Source organism: Lepus europaeus, chromosome 7 (assembly GCF_033115175.1).
Source record: "Lepus europaeus isolate LE1 chromosome 7, mLepTim1.pri, whole genome shotgun sequence".
Classification (NCBI taxonomy): domain Eukaryota; kingdom Metazoa; phylum Chordata; class Mammalia; order Lagomorpha; family Leporidae; genus Lepus; species Lepus europaeus.
In genome coordinates, this window is record NC_084833.1 from 2,940,721 (window position 1) to 2,963,440 (window position 22,720).

Consider the following 22,720-nt stretch of genomic DNA (forward strand, 5'->3'; position numbering starts at 1 on the left):
TGCGGTGGCCACGCCCCGTGGCCGATTGCCGAGGGGTCTTGAGGCACACACGGCACTGCCCACCTTCTTCGTGGGCATCTTCAGCTTCAGGAACTCCGCCTCTCTGCACAGCACGGTCCAGGGTGCGTGGATTTTCACGAAGCCAACCCCGTGGATCTTGGTCTAGGAGGCAAGGAAAGGAGTGGCGTTAAAAACCGTTTCCCCCGGGGCCACACCTGCCCGGCCGCCGCCGCCAGCCGCACTGGACCCGGACAGCCGCCGGGACCAGCCCCCAGCACGGGAGGGAGGGTCCGGAGTACGCCCCGGGGGCACACACTGCCATGGCCCCTAGCACCAGCCTGGGACACAACAGCGCAGACCCCACGACCCTCGGCCCAGAACTGGGAGTGTTCAGGTCCCTCTGGTTCCCCAAGCGGGGCTGACGACGGCCCCTGGTGGGCACCTTCCCTCTGTGGGGTCAAGGCTATGTCTCTGCCATCTCCTGGTCTAAGGCCCACGTCAGCCAAGCTCGAGCCCGGCTCCTCATGGATCAGCCACTCCTCGCCAAGTCCTACACAGCAGCAACCAACAGCCGTGGCCCCGCGTGGGGGTTGGGAGCAGCACCCACCGAAGGCTCTCTAGGTGCCGACTCTGTCAACCCGAAAATAAAGACATCACGGTGCTGCCCCCTTTACAGATGGGAACATTGAGGTTTCGGAGGCAAGGCTGCCTCGGCGTCCTGTCTCACGGCCGGCAGGTGCACTGTCCGAGGGCAGGGACGCCAACCGTGCAGGCTGTGCCGCGTCTCCCTGGCCCAGAATTCACAGCTAAGACACCGTTCACCAGGTGAACGGTCCTTATGTGGTCATAACACAGGGCCCCGCCAGGCCCTCCATGGCCGCCCTGCTGCCGGGAGCTCCGCACAGAAACTGACAACGCCGAGCGCACTGCCCCGCGGGCCGGGGCTCCTCGTCCTCCAGGCCTTGGGCCGAGGCCCTTCCTGCAGAAGGTTGGGGGGAGAGCGCTGGGCCCCGGGCCCCAGGTGCAGAGCGGCCAGCTCCAATTCGCAAGCTGACCACAGCTCTGGGTGGCGCCCGTGAGCACCGGGTGGACGTGAGGCACCCGCACAAGGGATTGTCCCACACTGCTGGCAAGCAGGAGCGGAGCCAAAGAAACCTGGGGTGACTGCTAAGCAAACCAGGTCTGCGAAACAGACGCCCCGGTGAGCGCCGGGGCCCGTGGCAGTGACGTCTGTCCAGGCAGAGCTGAGCAGTTTGGGCGACGATCCGGGAGCCACAGGACAGAGCAGGGGCCAGCTTGGTTGCTGCTGGCTCCCCCCAAGTCCCACCTGAGGAAGTGGGGCCCAGCACCCAGCTCCACGTCCTGCCCCTCCTCTGCCAGACGCCGCCAGCAGAGGCCGCCGCCCGGGGCCGGCCCACGGCTCACTCAGCTCAGGGCTGGGGCCTGGCCGGCCCTGCTGCCCGCAGCCTGCACAGCCTGTACTCGGAATGAATGAATGACCGGCACCAGCGATCCTGCCGGCCACAGGAGCTAAATCCACTGAGCTCCCCCACGTGCCGGCCCTGCCTGGCACGCTTGGCTTCGGATCTTTCACTCAGAGAGCCTGGGGACGCTCCGGCCCAGCACTGTGCCCATCTCACAGCTAGGCACACCGAGGCCCGGAGCTGTGGACTGCTGTCACAACGGGCCACAAGGCAGGTGGCTTCCAAACAGATGGGCAAGTCGGCGGCCGGCGTGTGGGCGGGGCCGCAGGAGCCGGAGCTGCCTCCAGGAGACCAGCGCTGGGCGGGGCCAGAACTCGGCGGGGTGTGTGTGTGTGTGTGTGTGCGACAGTCCCGTCGGGCCGGGGCTGGGGACAAGGGCCTCGGAGGGGTGTGTGTGTGTGTGGGCACTGTCCCCGCCCAGGGAGGGCTCCGGCGCGGGGGCGTGGAGCCGGTGCCTGCTGCTGCCGCCCTGGGAAAAGGCACGTCTCTGTTTTCGCCAGCGACGCTGTCTCCAGGGAAAACATCTGGCCAGGCTTGGGAAAGGGGTCGTGGGACCAGCTCGGCAAACACACACACACACACACACGTGGGACCAGCTCGGCAAACACACACACACGCACACGCATGCCGGATGCTTCAGGACGGGTGCCCAGCCTGACCGCAGATGCCCACAGAGATGCCGTGGCCTTGCCCCTCCCCCCCGACTCTGACCCCTCAGGTTGGGGATCTGCCGGTCACAGACCTGCTGAGGTTGAGAATCACCGCCGCGGGGTGGGGGCTGTGAAGGAGCCGGGTCAGCCGTGCACCTCAGCACAGAGAGAAACCACACAGATGCTCCAAGTCTGACGGAGCCAGGTCCAGACACCCACTGAAGGCTGGACAGGTCCCATGGGAGGCGCGCTGACTCTGGCTGACCTCCCCCCCCCCCCAGCCCACACACGCCCTGGAGGCTGCCTGGGAGCCGCACTCACCGCCGCAGCCCAGGGCCGTGAGAAAGGCTGTGGTCCGGGAGAGCCTCGAGGCCATGGTGCACAGGACAACCTCCAGGGCGGGCACCACCACGGCACCGCCATCGCGCACCGAGGTCGGGGACTCCGTGTGCGGCAGCTCCGCGGCCGGAGTGGGATTGCTTCTGGTGTTTTCCGGCCACAAGACAGAAGAAAACCAAAAACAAAGCCAGCAAAAAAGCCCCACAGGGGAGTTATGGTGACCCAGGACGCCAGGGGTCCCTCCCGCGGCCCACAGGCCCGCGTGTTCGCCACGGTCGTGGAGCCGGCAGCCGACAGACGTGACCCTCCTGGAGGTCAGGCTTGGAAACTGCTGGCAGGCTGTGCCATGGGGGCTCCGAAGGTGGCTTCCCAGGGGCTCTGGGCTGTGCTGCCCCCTCGCCCACCCTTGTCCTCCAATGCGCTCCACTCCCCACAGGGCACAAGGAATTCTAGAATCGGCGGTCCTGCACCCTGGAGGGAGGGAGCTAAGGACTGAGGGCCACGGAGCCACCAAGGGGGCCTCCCCCGAAGCACCTCCCAGGGGGAACCGGGGGCCATGCACAGGGGAGGGGCTCGAGCCCCTTTCCCACCCAGCACAGCCAGGCTGCCTGTGTGGCCACGTGGGGCCGACAGCCACCCCCGCAGGGCCTTGGGAGCCCACACCTGGAGGGTACGGTCCTCTTCCTGCCCGGCTCCTGGTGCGGATGTGTGGCCGCCACACCCCGTCTCCTGGGATCGCGGGTGCAGGAGAGCTGGTGAGAGGGGCCAGACGGCACCAGTGCCTGAGGGTCTGGGTTCCCCACCAGGATGGGCTTCCTGGGCCGTTCCCAGAGCACGGGTGTGTTTGCCCGTCCCTGCCGGCACGCTGGGCCGGCACACTGCTCCTAGGCTGGCTCTGTCTCTGGTTGTGTCCCAGGGACAGAGCCCAGCTGGCACAGGGCAGGCACTTGAGGATGGAGGAAGGGGGAGGAAGGGCGGCCCGGGCACCAGACCCTCCCCCGACTTTCCCCCTGCCCCCGCGGTGGGCACTGGTGGGTCCCTTGCAGCACACACAGATGAGGGGCTGAGGTGGCCTGGGGCCCCCATCCCAGCCCCACAACAACTCACCTGGGCTGACCCTGGGACGCCCCCAGCCCCACCCAGAGGGCACCGGGCATGTGGGGCCCACAGGACAGGGGCAGCAGCGTCTCCTGCTGCACCCTCCTGACGGATGACAGGCGGCCTGGGCACCTGATGATGTGCCCTGCGGGTGGAGGGCACGGCTGCTCTGCCAAGGAGGTGCCAGACTTCCTCGCCCCCAGCCCCGCCCCAGCGCCCGCTGGACCCGCAGCCTGTCCATCAGTGGGAAACACTAATCCACGTCTCTGCTTCTGTGACAGGCCAGAAGGCCAGGGACTCAAACCTCCCACGGAAAACTGAGAAAGCAAAAGTGACCGAACGGCCCCCCCAGGTGCTGCAGAGACGGGGCACGGGGCTGGCAGGCCACGCTCCGGAGAGGAGGGGCTCGGACCCTGTCTTCCTTGGGGACTTCTACCAAGGAGGCCGCCTGGGCTGTTGCCGGCAGCAGAGGAGAGAGGAGGCAGACACCCAAGCCGCAGGCCTGGGGGCGTCAGATGGGCGGACCCCACCCTGGGCCGGGATGCTGCGTTCAGCTGACCCCCAACCCCCCACCCCGCCTCTAACCCAGATTGGAAAAGGTGGCAGACGTGGGGCCAGCAGAGCAGGACGGAGAAAGCGAGGGCAAAGGGCAAAGGACAAAGCCCCCTGCAGGCCACAGCGACACCGGGTGGCCAGGCGACCCGGGGCCCAGCTCCCAGCCCTGAGGCAGTGAGCCTGCCTGCCCGGTTACAGGAGCCCGGGGACAATGACCAGATGACCAAACGTGCCAGGCCCCCCAGGCCCTCAGGCAGCGCTGGCTGGCTGGTGGGAGACAGAACCCACCCGGCTCAGGGCTCAGGCCGGGGTCATCAAAGTCCTAGCGGGGTCGTAAATCAGCTCGTTTTAAGAAACAAACCCCAAGACGGACAAGATCCGAGGACAGGAAGCTATTAAAAAACGACACAGCGGACTTGGAAGAGAACCAAACAGAACTTCTAGAAATAAGGGGGGTGGGGAGTATGAAAAGCCCAGCAGAGGAGTTTGAAAAATCCGAAACCTGTGCCAGGAAGGGGAGAGGGGTGGTGGGAGGGGACGCACCAGCCCTGGGCCGGGTCAGCCCGCGACCAGGCGCTTGCCAATCGACCACTGGGACCTCTCTCAAGGCCGCGATGGGTCACCACGCGGCTCACAGGGCTCTGACGCGCCAGGCAGGGCAGGCCTGGGGACGGATGAGGACCTCAGAGCTGCAGCCGGGATGAGGGATGTCACCCGGCCGCCCGCGGGTCCTGCACTCCCCTCGAAGTCACGGTGACGACGCGGCTGGGGCGGGCGTGCAGTGCCGGGTTGAGGAGGGCTCTGGGCTGCCCGCATCCCCACGGCAGAGCTCTGGCCCCGCTCCCGACCCCAGCTTCCTGGTCCTGAGCGCTCTGGGGGGCAGCAGGTGACGCTCCAGTACCTGGGGCCCTGCCACTCAGCTGGGAGGCCTGGACTGACGTCTGGGCGCCCAGCCCTGGCCTGGCCCAGCCCCGTGGTTGCGGCCATCTGGGGAGTGAACCAGCAGATGGAAGACCCCTCCCTTTCTCTCAACGTAACTCTGACTTTCAAATAAATTAACAAAATTTTTTTAAAGAAAAGTGCAGAATAAAAGGAGAATGCCCGCACGGGACGGAGACCAGGGCCGGAGGTCCCACCCCATGCTTGGCCCCAGGGACATAAACCTCAGAGGCTAAAGCAGCAACTCCGGGCAGGGACGCCAGAGCCCCTCCCCTCCCAGGAGCACCGGCTGCTTCCTGCAGGGTGGGGTGGGGCCAAGTGCACAAGGCAAGGTCAGGAGCGGGGGCCTGACCCCCACCTTCAATGCCCCGGGCCGTGAGGAGGGACCCCTGCTCCCACCAGGGCCAAGGAGCTGTGCTCACCACTCCCTGGGGAAACTGAGCCCCACGGAGGGCAGGTGACCTGCTGAGCTGGATCTAAACCCACAGCCTGAGCTCCCCAGGGCCGGGCGGGGCTGGAGCGCGGGGGCGGAGCCATCCCCACCCATCACGCATTCTCCCACCCTCGCTTGCTTTTCAAAAACATCAACCAAGATGGAGCACAGATGTTGCTGCCCCCCCGCGGCGCCGGCCCAGGCTAGGGTGAGGCTGAGGGCCATCGGAGCAGCACCGAGAGCCGGCCAGGGGCACAGGTGAGGCTGGACAGAGGCACGGCTGCAGGCGGGCTCTGAGAAGGTTCCAGGGCCCGTGGCCTTAACAGACTCTGCAAAGTCAGGGTCAAGTTCAGCGTCGGGGCAGCACGGGCCTTGGCCGCCCCCCCGCGGCACACAGCCTGGATTTCAGTGGGCGGTCTTCTCGGCAGTGACCCCATGGACATAAATAACGACCAAAGGCTTTGAGGCCGGACTTCAAAAATGCGGATGGGCTCCAGTTACAGGGAGACATGTGGCCACAGGCATCTCTTGTCCCTTTAATGGGAACCCTGGAAGCCGACCAAGGACGAGGGGTGGGCAGCGAGGAGGCGGCGGGGGGCGGACAGGGAGCTCCTGAAGACCTCAGAACCATTCTTCCTGCTGCTTCCCGCCAGGCAGGGCTGCTCCAAGGGGCCCCAACCCCATGTCCTGCGGGTCCGAGTGCAGGAGGAGTGGTGGAGGCCGGCCCCGCCCTTGTCTGAGCCTGTGTGTGGACGAGACTCCCAGGGTTCCTCTGCACAGCCAGACCAGACCCAGGCTGGACCTGGTCGCTCCCCCAGACCACCTGCCCTGTGGACCACACCCTGCCCCGCCGGTGTGTCTTAGCTCCTACACCTCGACCTTGGGCTGCTGACATCCAGATACCTGCCCGGGAGGAAGCCCTAGGTCACAGCAGCCATGGGGGACGGACGAGGCTGCCGTGTGGCCCCCTGGGAACTGGCCCCGTTGAACCCACAGCCACGCCCGTCCTCCAGCAGTGCCACAGCATGCCTCATGACATCACCTCCCCACCCCCCCGACACGGCGGGGAAGGCAAGGACGGAGGGGCTCACAGCCTGCCTGGCCCAGGAGCCACACACACACACACACACACACACACACACACACACGCCCAGGCCACGCCTGCAGAGGGCGGGGCCCGCAGAGCGCCCAGGGCGTGGCTGCTTCCATCCAGGAGACCCCGCCTCCCCCAGCCAGGCCCGAAAGCGGGGTTTCTGAGCTGGGGACGCATTTGGTTTCTGTCGGCACAGGTTGCTGGTGGCCGGGGAGAGGCAGGGATGGCGTTCCACTGGGGCCGGAAACCCCGGCTCAGAGCAACGGGTCCTGGCTTCGGGGTCACGGCTGCTGGAGCAGCTGGTAACATTCTGCAGTTTGTCCCCAGCAGAGCACACAGCGGCCATGAACGGTGCTTCAGCCCCGGGGGAGAGCGTGCAGCTGGGCTCACCTCCCATAGGGCTGTCACTCCCGCAGATCCCTGAGCACGTGCCCGCCCCGGCCCACCAGGGGGCCTCTTCCCCGACATGGATCCACCCGGGGCAGCCGGCGCACGCACGCTGGCCCTGCTGGGAGAACACGTGGAAGCCGGGGACAGCCTCCTGGTGAGGGAGGCCCTGGTCAAACACAGGTGGACCCGCCAGAGACCCCGGCAGGGCCAGGAACCCGAAGTGTCCACACCGAGGCCGTGTCCACCTTGAAGAGGCCCCTCTGAGCTCCAGTGACAGATCACGGGGCCAATTTGGGGATCGCTCATTAGGAGAGTGGACTTTTCCTGGTGACAGTAATCGATGTCATGTTTACTTTGTATTTCAAAGTCACGCAAGAGAGGAAGAGGATATTTCTGATGGAATGTTCTAATCAGTCAGGGAGGGGTCTCGGTCTCCCTCCCTCCCTCTCTGTCCCTCACTGCTATTCCTACACCTTGATGAATGGCTACCTAAGAGGTGACATCACCAATGCCTCCTGGGGCCGGCGCTGGGGCACACCACGTTTAGCCGACACCTGTCACACCAGAATCCCACAGAAACGCTGGTTTGAGTCCCGGCTGCTCCACTTCCAGTCCAGCTCCCTGCTATGGCCTGGGAACACAGCAGAAGACGGGCAAGCGCTTGGGCCCCTGCACCCTCGTGGGAGACCTGGATGGAGTTCCAATCCCTAGTTTCGGCCTGGCCCAGTCCTGGCCATTGCAACCACTTGGGGAGTGAACCCGCGGACGGAAGATCTCTCTCTGTCTCTCCCTCTCTCGCTCTTTCAAATAAGCAGAATAAAATCCTGCCAGGCTCTGAAGTAGGTGCCTCGTAAGCGTTACTCATGGTCACGCGGGCTCTTCTACAGCTTTCTGGGAAACGGGATTAAACGTTGAGCTAATTTTGGGGCAGAAATGTTTCTGAAATCCGTGACAAAGGGTCTCCAAAACGCTCGTGGAAAACACACGCGATGAGAAGCCCACGAGTGGGTCTTAAAATGTTCTGCGCCAAAATAAATTATTTATCTTTTAATTCTATTTTCCACAAGTTAGAATAAAATACTTATTTCTCTCTGTGTGTGTGTGTTTGTGTGTGTGTGTTTGTGTGTGTGTGTGTGTGTGTGTGAGAGAGAGAGAGAGAGAGAGGGGCTGGTTCACTCCCTAGATGCTGGCAATGGCCGGGCTGGTGCCGGCGTGGAAAACCCAAAGCCTTGAGCCGCCCTGGGTCTGCGTTCGCAGGAGGCTGGGCCAGGAGCTGCGGCAGGGACCAAACCCCGGCTCTCTGACAGGGGCCACGGGGTCTTCCCTCGAGGCCAACGCCTGCTCCCCACGTTCTCGACATCCCCTTACCACTGCTACCTCCATTCCACAGACGGGGAAACTGAGGCCGCCCAGTTGGACAAAGATGCAGAAGTCTGGGATCCGCCTGCCCTCAGAGGACACGCCAGAGCTGAGGTCAGGAAAGACAGACACAGACATGGGGGCACACACGGGGCACACACGGGGCACACACAGGGCACACACGGGGCACACACGGGGCACACACAGGGCACACACGGGGCACTCTGCCGGGGCACACACGGGGCACACAGGGGGCACACATGGGGCACACACAGGGCACACGCATGGGGCACACACGGGGCACACACAGGGCACACACGGGGCACACACAGGGCACGCACAGGGCACACCGGTGGCATGCAGGCCATGGCTCTCCAGGCCTCGGCTCTTAGGGAGAGGCCCCCACCGACGAGCTCGCCTGCACCCCCGGTCATGAAGACGACAGGCAACAGAACACCGCACGGCGGCAGCACTGTTCCGAGCCGCCGGGCTGGCCAGGCACAGTGAGACTCGGGGGCCCCTGGTGAGGCCCAGGACAGCCGGGACAGAGACCCCGGAGGCCACAAAAACCCAGTTTCCAGCTGCGTCTCTCACAGGCGGTGAGGCTGAATCCTAGCGGGGAGCAGACCTCGCGAGCTGGTCCGGCCCTGGGGCTCGGGGACGCCCGCCCAGCTGGACAGGGGCTCCCCGCTGATCGCGGGGGATAACGCCCCCTCGCACCGGAGGCCTGCCCCTCCCAACCCTGGGCAGGCGTGCCCCGGTGGTTGGCCTGGGGCTCCCCAAGACTGATCAGAAACCTCTAGGCTAACGGCAAGGGCGGCGTCTCTAGGGCCGCTCGCCTGGCTGGGAGGAATCGCGCCCGGGAGCCCACACTCACGTCCTCATCGCGCTCCAGCTCCAGGCCGGCCTCCAGCAGGTTGCCCTCGTACTCCTCCCTGCGGAACTGCCTGTCGTCCTCGTGGTAGTCCACGGCGGGCTCGGGCGAGCCGGCGTCCAGCGGCGGCGCCCCCTTCCCGGGCAGGGGCTGCTCCTGCCTCGCACCGCGAGCCCCCGCCGCGGCGTCGCCGTGCTGCGCCCTCCTGGCCAGAGGCCGGCTGCCCGAGGGCCGCTTGTGTGGGTACACCAGGATGTAGTCCACCTTGCGCCTGCCGTCCCGGAAGTACAGCCCATACTTGCAGCTGGCGTCGGGGTCCACGGACAGCGAGTTGAGCAGCTGGTAGGGGCAAGGGAGGGAAACGGGGCCGTTCAGCGGGGTGGGGGGGTGCACAGGTCTGACCCCCTGCAGGTGGAGAGCTCAGCCTGCTTTCCCCACCACCGACAGCCAGGGACATGGCGTGTGCCTGGTGTTAGGCACCCCAGCCATCCAGAGATGACACAGGACGCAGGTGCGTGGGGGGGGGCTGCCAACGCTGTGCCGTCTCACACGAGGGACGTGCGTGTCCCCAGATTTCGGTGTCCTGGAGCCAACCCCCCCGAGGTCCCCAAGGACACCGTGCAGCGATGCACTTAGCCCCTTGAGCACGGGCTGTGGGCCAGGCACTGTCCCAGGCTGACACAGGTGGGAACAACGCACACGGGCCCTGACTACAGGCTACGAGGACCATTCGCTGCCGGTCGCCCAGGAGCGGCCCGGCCACGGTGAGGCCGGGCCCTGGGCACCACCTGCTGCCCACCCCCGGGGCAGGGATTCAGAAGCGGCAGAGCTGAACTTCAGTTCTGTGTGCAAATCGCAACCCCTCAGGCCAGCTGAGGCATCACCTCCTTGGGGTGGCGGCAGGGCCACCGAGCGGCTGCGAGGCCGGAACAGGGGCTCTCGCAGACTCGGCCGGCTTCCCCCAAAGCAGGCCCTATCTGGGGGGCCTCCAGGTGACTTGGTGGGAGGTGGAAGGAGGTGGAAGGAGGCAGCTGGGCTCTGTCCTGCTGGGCACCGAGGCCACACTCCTCCGACCACGCTTCAGAGCGGAGAGGGGCAGGAAGCCGCTGGCTCAGACAATGTCTGGGGGTGTCTGGGGGTGCCCGAGGGGGTGGCACAGGGTCTGCCTGAGCCGGTTTCCTTCCCCTGGGGGACGGAGGAGGTGGGGGTGCAGCCAGCGGCCGGTCTAAACAACCAGACGTGCACACCCTTGCAACGTGGCTACCAGCGCAAATGATGCCACCAGCAAGCAGGAGCCTGAGCAGCAAGGGAAAGTAAACGGGACCAGGCTGGGGTGTGGCCTGAGGGGCACCGCCACGGTGCCCGTGGGAGCCTCGCCGCACCTGCGGCCGGAGCACCTGCTTCCCATCCCAGGTGCCGCAGGCACGCGCAGGTGCACCTCACGCCCACGCTCGGTCCCAGCATCGCCCAAGAATAGGGTCCTCCAGGGGGAGCAGGAGCCCGGCTTCCTCCTCCAGGAAGCCTTCCCTGACGTGTGCCCTGGACAGTCCAGAGGCGTGTACGGACCCAACCCTCCCGTCCTCTCCCTGCCAGGCACACAGAGCCCTTTCTGAAGGCGAGCCTGCCAAGCTCTGCCCCCGACTCCCAGGCCTCTGGCCCACCCCATGCCCCCCTGCCCACCCGACTTCTACCCTACCCCACTCAAGGCGTGGCCGCTGAGCAGGGCCCCCACGCACCCTCCTTACAAAGCTCAGGCTCTGCCAATGGCCACAGGGCTACCCCAGCCCCCAGGCCAGCAAGTGCCCCCAGTGGTCACCCACCATTTGGTGGGAGGAACAGCAGGAGGGGTGGCAGCTCTACAACTCCAACTGAGGCGGGGGACCAGGGAGGAGCAGGAGAGACCCACCCCCAACCAGGTGCGGGGGCGAGGGTAGGGGGTTATGGGCAGAGGCAGACAGCCGGGACTGGGGGTCCTCACCCCTGCTTAAGGGGCAGGTGGGGCCACATCCCTGACGTCTCAGCTTCTTCGTCCCCAGGACGCTGCCTCCTGGCGACAGCACTGCCCACAGCCGGGCAGTGTGGTCAGCACCTGGAGTCACAGGTGGCTTCCGCCAGTGGTGACGCACGGTGACAGGTCTAGCCTGTCCTGCCCACCTACAGGAGAACCCAGCCAGCTCCGGGGACCCCATCCTCTCCCTGGAGTGCACCTGTGCAGGGGCTTGGGTCTGGGAGGCTCCTGGGGGCTGGGATGGGCGTGGCAAGGGCTGGCTCTTGAGGGCAGGCGGAGTCGTGGCCCAGCCCAGGAGGGGACAGATTCCAGAAGGACCCAGCCTCTCACACACGTGCTTCTGCACTCCTGCTTGGGGGAACAGAGGCCCAGTGCGGGAGCAGGCCCTGAGCTGACGGCGGTGGGAGGCCTCTGCCCAGCCCTGGGTGCCCAGCCTCAGCGAGGTAGTGAGGTAGCCTGCCCACAGGCTCACCCAGGACAGGGCTCGGGCACTCCTGGACCCGGAGGGAACTGCGTGCCCAGATGTGCGTGGGGAGCCGGTGCACAGGAAAGGCCAGGCCAGCAGGGAACTTCAGGGCAGTGCCTGGTGGCGGCTGGGGGCAGGGCCTGTGTCTGCCTCTGTGGAAACCTGAGGGCAAGACAATGCAGGCACGCTGGCCCCGGCCCCGGCCCCGCCCCCACCCCACCCCTAAACCTGCCCAGCCTCTGCCAGGCTTGGACTCCAGCCCCGGCCCTGCCCTCCACACCTCGGGGAGGTCGGGGGTGTACCGAGTCGCCGGGAGCCAGCTGGCCCTGGGAGGCGCTGCCTGGTCCCTGCGTGGTGGAGCGGAGAGGGGCTAGAGGGGTTGTGTAGGCAGTGGGCTGCAGGGGCACGCGCACGGCCGGCTCTCCAGGCGGAAGGCAACACCAGGCGGCTGCCCGGGCTGCAGCAGCTCCTGGGCTGGGGTGCTCACCCGGCCTCCTCCGTGTACCACCTCCCAGGGCCCCCTGCAGTCCCCCTTCCAGCCCCTGCTCCCGCCAGCCCTGAGCCTGTTATCCAAGTCCTGGGAGTGTCCCGGGACCGTCTGCTTGTAAGTCCTTAGGGGGCAGTGGCCTCGTCACCACACGGCAGGACCTCAGCAGCCAGGCCAAAGCCCTCTACACAGGGGACAAAGACTCTGGGCGGGGCGGGGGGGCATCAGTGCTCCTGGTTGGCAGGGCTCACAGCTGACATTGAACAAGGTGGGTGCACAGACCCCACAGGAGAGGAGGGACCCAGAGACAGGACGTCCTGCTGGGAGCAGGTCCCAAGTCTGCACCACCAACGGCCTCCTGTCCACACACCTGCTTTGAGGGCAACGTGGACATGCCCCCAGCTTCCACACGGGGCAGGGGGTGGAGCCAGAGGCTGGACTCCTGCCAGGTGGCCCGCTCTGTCCCTCCCCAGCCCCGAGACCGCTGTCGTGTGGGGCGACTCCCCTCGCAGGGTTGCTGGAAGGATCAGCCCTGTCATGTCCGTCGTCAGGTGTCACGGGGCTCGGGTCTACATCCCGGCTGCCCTGTTTCCCACCCAGCTTCCTGCTGCCCCATCCTGGGAGCGCAGGGGGTGGCGCGAACACCCGGGCCCCGCCACCCAGGGGGGAGACCCGGATGCTGTTCTGGGCTCCTGGTTTCAACCTGGCCCATGGCTGGCCGATGCAGGCCCTCGGGGAGTGAACCAGCAGATGGAAGCTCGCTTTCTGTTTTTGCCTTTCAAGTAGGTGAAAATAAATAAAACAACAACAAAGATGAACACGGAGGAGAAAAATCATCACAGCCCTTACAAGAGGAAGAAGCAACCTCACGGTCAGGCCGGACCACTAGGGAAAGGCAGCACCACGTCCGGATTTGTAAAAGGAGCCGGGGTGCTGCAGGGCCGGCGGCAGCAGGCACCGGCGCTGGCTGTGTCTTCCTGGCTGTGCTTCCCTGTTTAGATCTTAGGTTTACACAGGGGTGAGCCTGCCCATAAGGGCGGTCAGCAGCCTTTGACCAGGAAGTGTAGCGCCCTTGATCACGGCCAAGGTGGGCCGGAGGCCCCCGGCGCCTGGACAGCAGCTCCAAGCTGGGCCCGGAGCAAGCTGGGAGGCAGAGCTGCCGTGGGGACCATGCGGCTCTGCGCCCGTCTCTCGTGGAGAACAAACCGGACAAAACGTTCCCACTGCAGCAGGAAAGATGTGCCTTAGCCTGCACGCATCACCTCCCAGCTCAGACCTGGGAGAGCTGCCCAAGTGTTCTCACGCCTGTCCCCTGACCCGAGGGGCAGCTGACCCCCTGAGCCGGGCCCTTGGAGTCCCTCTGCGCCTCATGCACCTTTCCCACAGCTGGCACAGAACGCCGGGTGCAAGTGTGCCTGGGTTCCTGTGTGGCTGGGGGAGGCACCCACAGAGCCAAGGGCCCAGGAGCCGAGGCCCAGGCAGGCTGGCGACTTGAACAGGACACACCCGGCCCCCACTGCTTCCCTGTGCTGGGGCCCAGCACAAACACCTGGACTTGAGGCCCAGGGCTCCCGCAGGGATAAAACGTGACAGGGTGGGGTGGGCTGTGGCGCAGTAGGTTAATCCTCCGCCTGCAGCACTGGCGTCCCACATGGGCGCCAGTTCAAGTCCCTGCTGCTCCTTCCTGCTCCTCTCTGCTGTGGCCCGGGAGTGCAGTGGAAGATGGCCCAAGTCCTCGGGCCCCTGCACCCACACGGGAGACCCGGATGAAGCTGCTGGCTCCTGGCTTCAGATCAGCCCAGGTCTGGCCCTTGTGGCCACCTGGGGAGTGAACCAGCGGATGGAAGATCTTTCTCTCTCTCTCTCTCTCTCTCTCTCTCTGTAACTCTACCTCTCAAATAATTAAACAAGAAATCTTTTTAAAAAATGCATGACCAGGGATACAGGAGGATGATTCCCTAAGAGTCTGGGGTCAGGGATGTTCCTGGAAAAAGTGTCCCCAAGATAGGAAAATGGTGGGAGCAAACCAGCTCCTGAGGCCCGGGGGGGGGGGCCAGGGGACAATGGGGCCCTCTCAGCCCGGTAGCCTGGCAGCCCTGGCCCAGGCACCGCCACACCTGTCTCTCCCAACCTCTCCCCACACCCCGGGCAAATGGCAGAAGGGGGCGGTGGTCCCTGGGGTGCCGTGGGGACCCCGGCACGTGTCACTCGTCTCGGCTCTGGGAACCCCACTCACAACGTCCGCGGGGACCAGCGCAGCCCTGCTGAGGCAGGCCGCCGCACTCTGGAACTGGGGAGCCGGAATCAGCCGCCTGGAACTTTTTTTTTCTGGTCGGGGGGGGGGGGTGCCCCGAACCTCAGATCCGAGGGAAGTGTGTTTTGGACGTCGCTGAAATTCCAGATTGCGTTAATGTGACGCCCAAACCCCCGTATCGACTCGGGGAGATCAGCAGGCTAAAAGCCATCGGCAGGCAGGCAGGGACTGCTCTTATCTCGCGGGCAGGTGCGCAGACACAGCGAGCCCGGTACTGCCGGCTGTCTGGGCTTGTTCGGGACACACAGAGCCCAGGGCCTGGCTGCCGCCGGTTTGCAGGAAGAAGTCAGAAGCGCTCCAGCAGCAAGACAAACCCGAGCCCAGGGCAGGACCCCCGCTTTCGAGGGCTTTCCTCGGACGCCTCTCGGACGTGGCTCTCACCCTCGCACACCACACGGGAAAGGCAGAGGGACCCGGGCTGGCGGCACGGGCTGGTCCTGTGGCCAACCCAAGCGCGGAGGGGCCACGGGTCCCAGAATGGGGCAGGGACCTTCTGAGACGCAGCCCACACCCTCCGGTCTCCGCGTGTAGGAGGCGGGTGACTCAGGGCGATGACTGAGCAACCACGGGGCCTGTGCCGGGCCAGGGGTGCCAGCTGCCTGCCCCGTACCAGCAGGCCCCCTGCTCCAGCGCTGCCGCCCCCAGGCTGTCTGTGGACCCCTCCCCTCCCGGCAGCAAGCTGGGGGCCCCTCCTTCCTGCCAGCCGGTCCCCGGCCCTCCAGCCCCACGGAACAAAGCGAGCGCCAAGGAGGGTCCGCGTGCCCGAGGGTCAGCGGGCTCGCCGGCCTGTCTGCCCCTGTGAGGGCCCCGGGTGCAGCGGGACAGGTGGTTTCTGGGGACTAAAACTTAAGCTCTCGAGCCCAGTGTCCACTCGCCAAGGGCTCCCTGTCTCACCCCACATCCAAGTCACCATCAAGTTCAACAGGGTCAGCCTGCAGACACCCATCTCCCAGTCACCTGTCTGGTGCCTCCTAGCGGGGGTCCCTCTGCCCCGCCTCCCAGTCTCTGCACAGGCAGTCTGGAAGAGCCCCAGCCCCACCCAGCCCGACATGGGCGTGACACCCCCTCCCTCCTGGCAGGTCCTGCATGGCCACAAGCTTCCGGATCCCAGGCTCTTCCCAGCTGGTGGGTGACCCCACGCTGGCACAGCCGCTGGCCTGGCACCCAGGAACCATCCCTTGTCACTGGCACGGGTGACGGTAACATCTCGTCTCCCCCCTCTAACTCCAGGTGGGCGGAGCCTGCCCTGTCTCCTCTGCCGGTGCCCAGGGACCAGCAGCCGCCAGCCCCGAGCCACTCTCATAGGATCCTGTTTATTACGGCAAGAGCCCCCCAACCACCACATCCCTGCTGCTCGGTGTGAAGCCCAGGTCCCAAAGAGCCCCCCCTCCATCTGACTCCCAGTGAGACCCCAAGAGTGGGGTCCCTGATGGGCCTGGGCGGCTGCCCACCCTGCAGCCTGGAACCCTGCCACCTGGGCTTGTCCTGGCCCCCGCACACACACCCCCCCCCCGCCCTGCACTGGCATTCCGGCCCTCCAGCGCCAAGGCTGCTAGGACAGGCCGGCACAACTCCACCTCGTCAGAGTGGCAGGGCCAAGGCCTCCGGGGGGGGGGGGCGGGGGCAGAGTAAGGGGATTCTGTCCTGGGGTCCCAGCCTGCTCCAGTGGCCCCACCCCCAGAAATGCTGCCTTCAGCCAAACACCTCATGGAGGCGTCTATCTCCCAGGACCCTTTGGCCGCTGAGTCCTGCCCCAGGGCCCGTGGGGGGGCGGGCAGTGGGGCTCTCCGGATAGGGGGTCCCTGACCAGATGCCTGGCTCTGCGCCAGCACCCCCTGTCCGGCTGCTATCAGGAGCCAGGAGCAGTGTGGACAGCCGGGTGCCCGCGGGCTGCCCTGGGCGCTCCGAGTCCCCTGCGCGGCCCAGCACCCAGGGCACACGGTGCCCCAAGGCAGGTGGGGCGGGGGCAGGGGCTTGGCCTCCGCCCTTGACCCCCACCCCAACAGATTTGGAAGGGAGGGTCCCGCCGGGGGAGAGGGGACCTCAGCCTCGCGCTCCCGGGTCCTGAGAGGTGGGCCCCGCCTGCGCGCACCGCCGGACCGGTGCTCCCCGCCCCCCAGCCGCCCAGCTCCCGCCCGCCGTGCGCAGGTGCTCGCCCTCGCCCGCCCGCACTCACCGTGCCCTCGGAAGGCAGGCAGCCGATGTCTTCGATGGCACAGATGTTGATGATGTGGACGCTGCGGTCCTCGGCCGGGAGCGTCGAGTACTTCTCGCTGACCCTCATCGCGGCCGCCTGTGCGCGCGGACCGCCGGGCGGCGCGCCCTCCCCACCCACGGCCTCTGCAAGCGAGACGGCAGCGTTGGGCGCTCGCAGGGGCCGGGCCTCCGCGCGTCCCTCCCGCTCCGCCCGACCCTCCCCCGGCCGCGGCGCCCGACCTGGCGGCTGGTCCTGCGGGCCGCCCAGCCTGACCGGGAACTTGGACGCCCGCCGGGCTTTCTTTTCCTTAAAGATATAAGTGCGGTCCGCCCGCTCCCGCGCGGGTCAGATTTTCCGTAGGAATTTAAACACAGGAAGAAAGTATCCCGTTCCCGCGGGCCCCTCCAGGCTGTATTTTTATCCAGGGAAAGTGCCCCTTCGGGTTTGGGGGAGGAAGTGTTTTCACGGGGGGGTGGGGGTGGGGGGGTGGAGGGGAACCGTCCCCGACGCCCCACTTCAAACCAGAGCCCCAGGGCTGGGGACACAGGGTCCCAGGGTCTCCCTCCACCCTGTGCACACTCCTGCCTCACTCAGTGCTCGCCCCCGCCCCAGAATGGCCCGGCTCCACCCCTCGCCTGAGACCCTCCCCACCGCCATCCTGCCGGTACTGCTGGCCCCCGTGTTCTGTGCCCAGACTCGGGCACAGCCCCTCCCACGAGGTCTAAGCGGGCATCAGCTCCCTCGGCCCCCAGCCCTCGAGGTCACAGGACAGGCGGGGGCCCCAGCTCTGCTCTCTCTCAGCCCACGACTCAGCAGGAGAAGAGAGGCAAGGGTCCAGGCAGCCACGCTGACGGAGCCCCCGGGGAACAAGCCACCCTGTCCACCGCCTCCCTGTATCCTGTTATTTATTGTATGCAGCAGATACCACCTCCTGCAGGGGGTCCTCCTGGATTTCTCCTCCACCTACCCACGCAGGCCATCCTCCGTTCCCACAGACCCTCTGGCATTAAGCTCAGCACATCCGTTCCTCTCATCTGACAGGGGAGGGCTGTGTCCCAGGCTCCTTCCACCAGTGTCCAACCATCGCCCACAGTGGTGGCTTGGGGACACCGGACGCCTACAGAAGTGACGGCAGAGCGGCCTGCCGAGGGCACCATGTCACCGACATGCCTCGGTTCCACGGCTGGCAGCCGGAGTCAGGAAGCAGTGCTGGGGCTGGGACGGGTCCAGCTGCACTGTGGCACTTTCTGGCCCTCATGAGAGCCCCCGTGGGCTCACGGAGCCTGCATGTTCTCACGTGAGCGTCGGCCACACCCAAAGCCACAACCCAGCCCCAGGCACCGCACGAGTCACGCAGGGCGGCCGCGGCTGCTGTCCTCTCTCCTCCCAGCAGGGCTGCCCCCGAGACACCCCTGTTCTGGCCCTGAGACGCCCCAAGTCTGTGAACTGTCTTCACCCGGAGAGGCATCCTCGGGCGGCCACGCCAGCAGGGGGGGACCTGCAGAACCATCCCGAGCCGGTGCCCCCGCAGACACAGCCCTCTGGGGCCCCCGCCTCACCGGAGGTCAAGTTTCCAGGGCTGGGAAGAGCTGGACACACACACACACACACACACGGCCGTGTAACTTCATCCTCGTCTCCTTGTCGGTGACCAGCCCACGCCGCGTCACCCCATCGTGCTCTCTGAACCCGAGTCCTAGCGCTCCCGGAAGGCTCCGAGGGCTGATTTGCACAGAGTAAGCGTGGACGCCCCGGCGCTCCCGAATGCTGGGACGTGACCCTTGCCTGCTGCCCGTGATGGGGCCCTGGGGCCGGAGCCCTTCTAGGGGCAGCCGGGTGGGGGACAGCCTCACAGGCAAGCTGGCTGCACGCCTCCTGCCTGGGTTGCTGAAGACCCGTTCAGCCTCACTTCCGAGACCTGAGCCTCCTGCTTCCTGCCGTATACCACGCTCACCACCTGTGGGCGTCCCTCTTCGCTCCAATCCTGTACCGGCCAGCGTGCAGAGGGGACACGGCAGGGGTGGACAGATGGGGAAAGACCAAGTCTGTCCCCGGAGGGGCAACTGAGGACCAACACAAGTAACAAAAGCCCCAGGACCCGGGAGGGAGGAGGCACTCCTAAGTGAAGCCACCCCCCGAGTCGGGGCTGCTTTCTGGGCTCCCCTTGGTTCGGCCCCTGGTCTGTGCCCCAGGCACCTACCTCGGTCCATCTCCCCTGGGCCTCGGCCTGCCACACCCGGCATCAGCAGGCCCTCCCCACGCACTGCACCGCTCGGGCCGCGTTTCCTGCTCACCGGCTCACAGGGGCCGCTCTCCCCGCCAGGATTAACGCCCCACCTCGCGGGTTAGCGGGGAGCCCACCCGGCCCATCGAGTCATCGCTGCCGACGCCACGGCTCGGTCTGCTCTGCCACAGCCCTGCCCTCTGGTGCCACCGGACGCCGTGCACCGTCGGATGCCTCCAACTCTGCTGACACTTGGGCCGTCCCCAGGGGCACACGTGGAAAGCGACAAGAAGAGACCGTCAAGGCCACCTGGGGGGTGACGTCTGTGTCGGGCTGCAAAGGGGGGCCCTTGCCAGTGGCGTTTTGTTTTCCTCTCGCTGCCACCACCACGGGCAGAGCGCGTCCTGCCTGCTACGGGCGCCCAGCTGCCTGCACCTTGGTGACCACAGGACAAAGGGACAGGACAAGGTGCCCGAACCACGGCATCAGGGCTTGCTGGCTCTCCGGCCTCCCGCCACGGACGCTGGGGCAGGATCCCTCTTTGTCGTGGGCTGGCCTTGTGTCGCTTCGTGGCCTCCCGGTGACCCCAACCCCCTGGAGGCCAGGAACACCTTCTCCCCTGGCCCACAGAACCCCAGTGCCGAGGCTGGGCACCAGGCCTCCCCTGCACGCTCACAGGAGACCCGGGAGGCCGATTTTATCTCCTGCGTTCCACAGCTGAGCACACCCCGGCCCGGGGAGCTGACGCACTTGACTTAAGGTCAGGCATGGAGGCAAACCAGGCTCCCCTCTGCATCTCCTGACCCCGCCCCCACCAATGGGGCGCACCCCAGAGTCAACACACACGCGCATGCTCACATTCGTGGGCGCTTCAAAAAGTTCATGGAAAACGGAATGAAACGATAAGTTTATCTTGGTGCAAAAAAAAAAAAAAAAAAAAAAAGCAACCATGCATAGCAGCTCATAACACACATTTCCATGAACTTTCTGGGGATCGCTGGTATGCACGGCTTCCAGTTTTATGCCCCAGATCAACTTTCCATTCAACTCTCCACCGGCTTGGAGAAGCCCCAGCATGGATGCACACAGATTTGGAAACTGGTAACAAACGTAACACACAGGTGGAGGTGCGGACCCAGCACAGCCCAGGTGCAGGGCCCCAGCCCGCCGGCCCCCACGCCACAGCGGGTGGAGGTGCCATCCCAGCACGGCCCAGGTGCACGGCCCCAGCCCGCCAGCCCCCACGCCGCTCGCACTCCGAGGGGCCTCCCCGGTGCCGCTGACTCACAGGCAAACCCACGGAAGAAGTGAGCGGCCATGACTCAGGGCGTCAGTCCCGTTCCCGCGCCACCCCTGCTCCGTGGGCATCCCGTGTGGGGAAGGTGGGTGACATAAGGCGCTAAAAATGCCATGGCTGTCATTGTCCGGGGGGGGGGGTGTAACTGGAATACACTGGGCGGGAGACGGGCTACTGTCACTTCCTTCCCTCCCATGACGTCAGCGCCCTGAGATGGGGAGACGCCTCGGCCAGGGAAACCCACAGCCCCAGCCTGGGACGCGGCCAAACCATGCAGTCCCGTCTGGGGGCGCCCTCCCTCTCCCGAATAACGGCCGTGCAGTCTCCCTAGCAGGAGGCACTCCAGGCTCTTGGTGGATTTGGTTAACCCAGGGCCCGCCTTCGGAGAATTCCGACGGCTAGCCCCGGCCAGGCGGGCAGACGCCAGCCGCCACCTCCTGGAAGGCTGCCTGGGGACCTCGGGCCGCCGGCCGGGCTCCTGGCGTGTCCATGCGGCCAGGCTCACTCTGCCCCAGCATCCCTGTCTCTTCAGCTCGCTTGCCACTCGCTGGCATCCCGGCGGCTTCCCGCTAGCGTGTGCATCCAGCCCACCGCTGTGCGGCCCCCGCGAGCCAGCCCCGGCCACACTCTGTGATTCCAACACTGTGCGGGCATGCCCGCAGGGGTCTCTCTTCAGGGCCAAGGATGCTCTGGGCATCAGAAACACCCAGCAGGATGCCACGCCCACCGAAGCTCAGCTGATCCCCCTCTGCTCCCGTGGGCTTGGGAGGACACGCGGGCTGCACTTCGCCCAGGTTCCCTCTCCAGGGGGTGAGAGGACCTCAACCCGGCACATGCAGACCCCGACACATGAGCATCAGACTCTCTGTCACCGTGTGGCTCCGGGGAGGGGAGGGGAGGGTGACACCCGTGTGGCCCTGGGGAGGGGAGGGTGACACTGTGTGGCCCTGGGGAGGGGAGGGGGACACCGTGTGGCTCTGGGGAGGGGAGGGGGACACCCGTGTGGCTCTGGGGAGGGGAGGGGGACACCCGTGTGGCCCTGGGGAGGGGAGGGTGACACCCGTGTGGCCCTGGGGAGGGGAGGGGGACACCTGTGTGGCCCTGGGGAGGGGAGGGGGACACTGTGTGGCTCTGGGGAGGGGAGGGGGACACCGTGTGGCTCTGGGGAGGGGAGGGGGACACCCGTGTGGTTCTGGAGAGGAGAGGGGAGGGGTGACACCGTGTGGCTCTGGGGAGGGGAGGGGGACACCGTGTGGCTCTGCAGTGCCCCCTAGGACCCTATTTAAGTTCATGGAAAGGAGGCATTACAGGATTTTTTGCACAATTTTCCTTCCCCAATGCACACACGGTGTTTGCACAGTGCGGGCTTCTGTGAGCTCAGTGAAGACCCCACCCCACCCACCCCCACCCACCCCACCTGCACGGATTTCAAGCTTTGGCCTGGAAGGAAGGGAGCATCTCTCTGTGTTCCTTCTGCAGGCCCTGGGCCTCACCCCCCAGCGGCCAGGCAGCGGCCACGGTGCTCAGTGCGCGGCTGCTCCCCCGGGCCCAGTGACCAGCACACCTGACCTTCCCTGAAGTCCGACTCCGGGGCCTGGCGTTGGAGCCCAACACCCTGGGGCGCTGCTGCAGTGCGGGTCCAGAGCACGTCTGCCAGGCGTGTGTGGCCTCATGCCAGCCTGCCCCACCCCCACCCCTACCCCGCCCAGGCTCCCATGCAGCCAGGGCTCCCTGGTCGGCCCACAGGGCTCCGGGGACATCCCAGCTCTGTCCAGAGGCCTTGCCGCTTGTTCCTCTCATTGTGTGCCGGCTGCTCGGGCCGAGCTGCTGCACCTGAGTGGGGCCCCCACCTGCTCTGGGGGTCCACCCCACAGCTGAGCTGGGAGCTTCTCTCGGGGGCGGGGGCTGCTGTATTCCCAGGCCCCCACGTCCCTGCAAGGAACAGGAGCCTCACCCGCAAAGTCAACGAATCCCCCCCCCCCCCCCCATGCTGGGGAAGCCCTGCCGGCACCTGCCAAGGGGCGGCTGTCAGTTCCCGCAGGGAAGCGCCACCCAACGCAGCGGGCAAAGTCAACGAATCCTCCCCCCCCCCCCCCCGATGCTGGGGAAGCCCCGCCGGCACCTGCCAAGGGGCGGCTGTCGGGTCCCGCAGGGCAGCGCCACCCAACGCAGCCACGTAAGGCATTGAATATTCCAGTAGCCACGGCAACCAGGGTAAAAACCGCCTGGTGGAATGAAATGAATGCTTTGTATAACACGAAATGTATGAAAAAGAAGCCATTCGCCCGTCCTCCGAGTCACACTTTTCCTGCCGAGCCTTCTCCGTCCGGAGAAGCCACCTGTGGTCAGGAGGCCCTGGGCTGCACGACTTAGCTGGGCCGTGCATCGTTCCTCAGGGAAACCCACAGTGGACGCCTCTTAGCCCCCCCAGAGTCCTGTGACGCGCAGGTGTCAGGTTCACGGCCGGTGCAGCTTGTGCACTTGTAGGGACCCCTGATGGGGTTTTATCTGCA

At 66.1% G+C, this 22,720-nt stretch overlaps 1 protein-coding gene across 4 annotated transcripts in view; it reads right to left on the reverse strand.

Annotated features, from left to right (window-relative positions):
* The window catches only part of ANO1 (anoctamin 1), a 160,800-nt gene that overhangs the window by 60,734 nt on the left and 77,346 nt on the right, over positions 1–22,720 (reverse strand). For 3 of the 4 annotated variants that reach the window (XM_062195688.1, XM_062195687.1, XM_062195690.1), the window contains exons 2-4: positions 16,666–16,829; positions 9,218–9,553; positions 64–162 (exon numbers count right to left, since the gene is read on the reverse strand). In XM_062195688.1, coding sequence (XP_062051672.1) covers positions 64–162; positions 9,218–9,553; positions 16,666–16,829 — 599 coding nt within the window. Of the gene's footprint in view, positions 1–63; positions 163–2,455; positions 3,557–9,217; positions 9,554–16,665; positions 16,830–22,720 lie in introns of those variants that run through there. The other variant, XM_062195689.1, reaches the window with a different exon arrangement.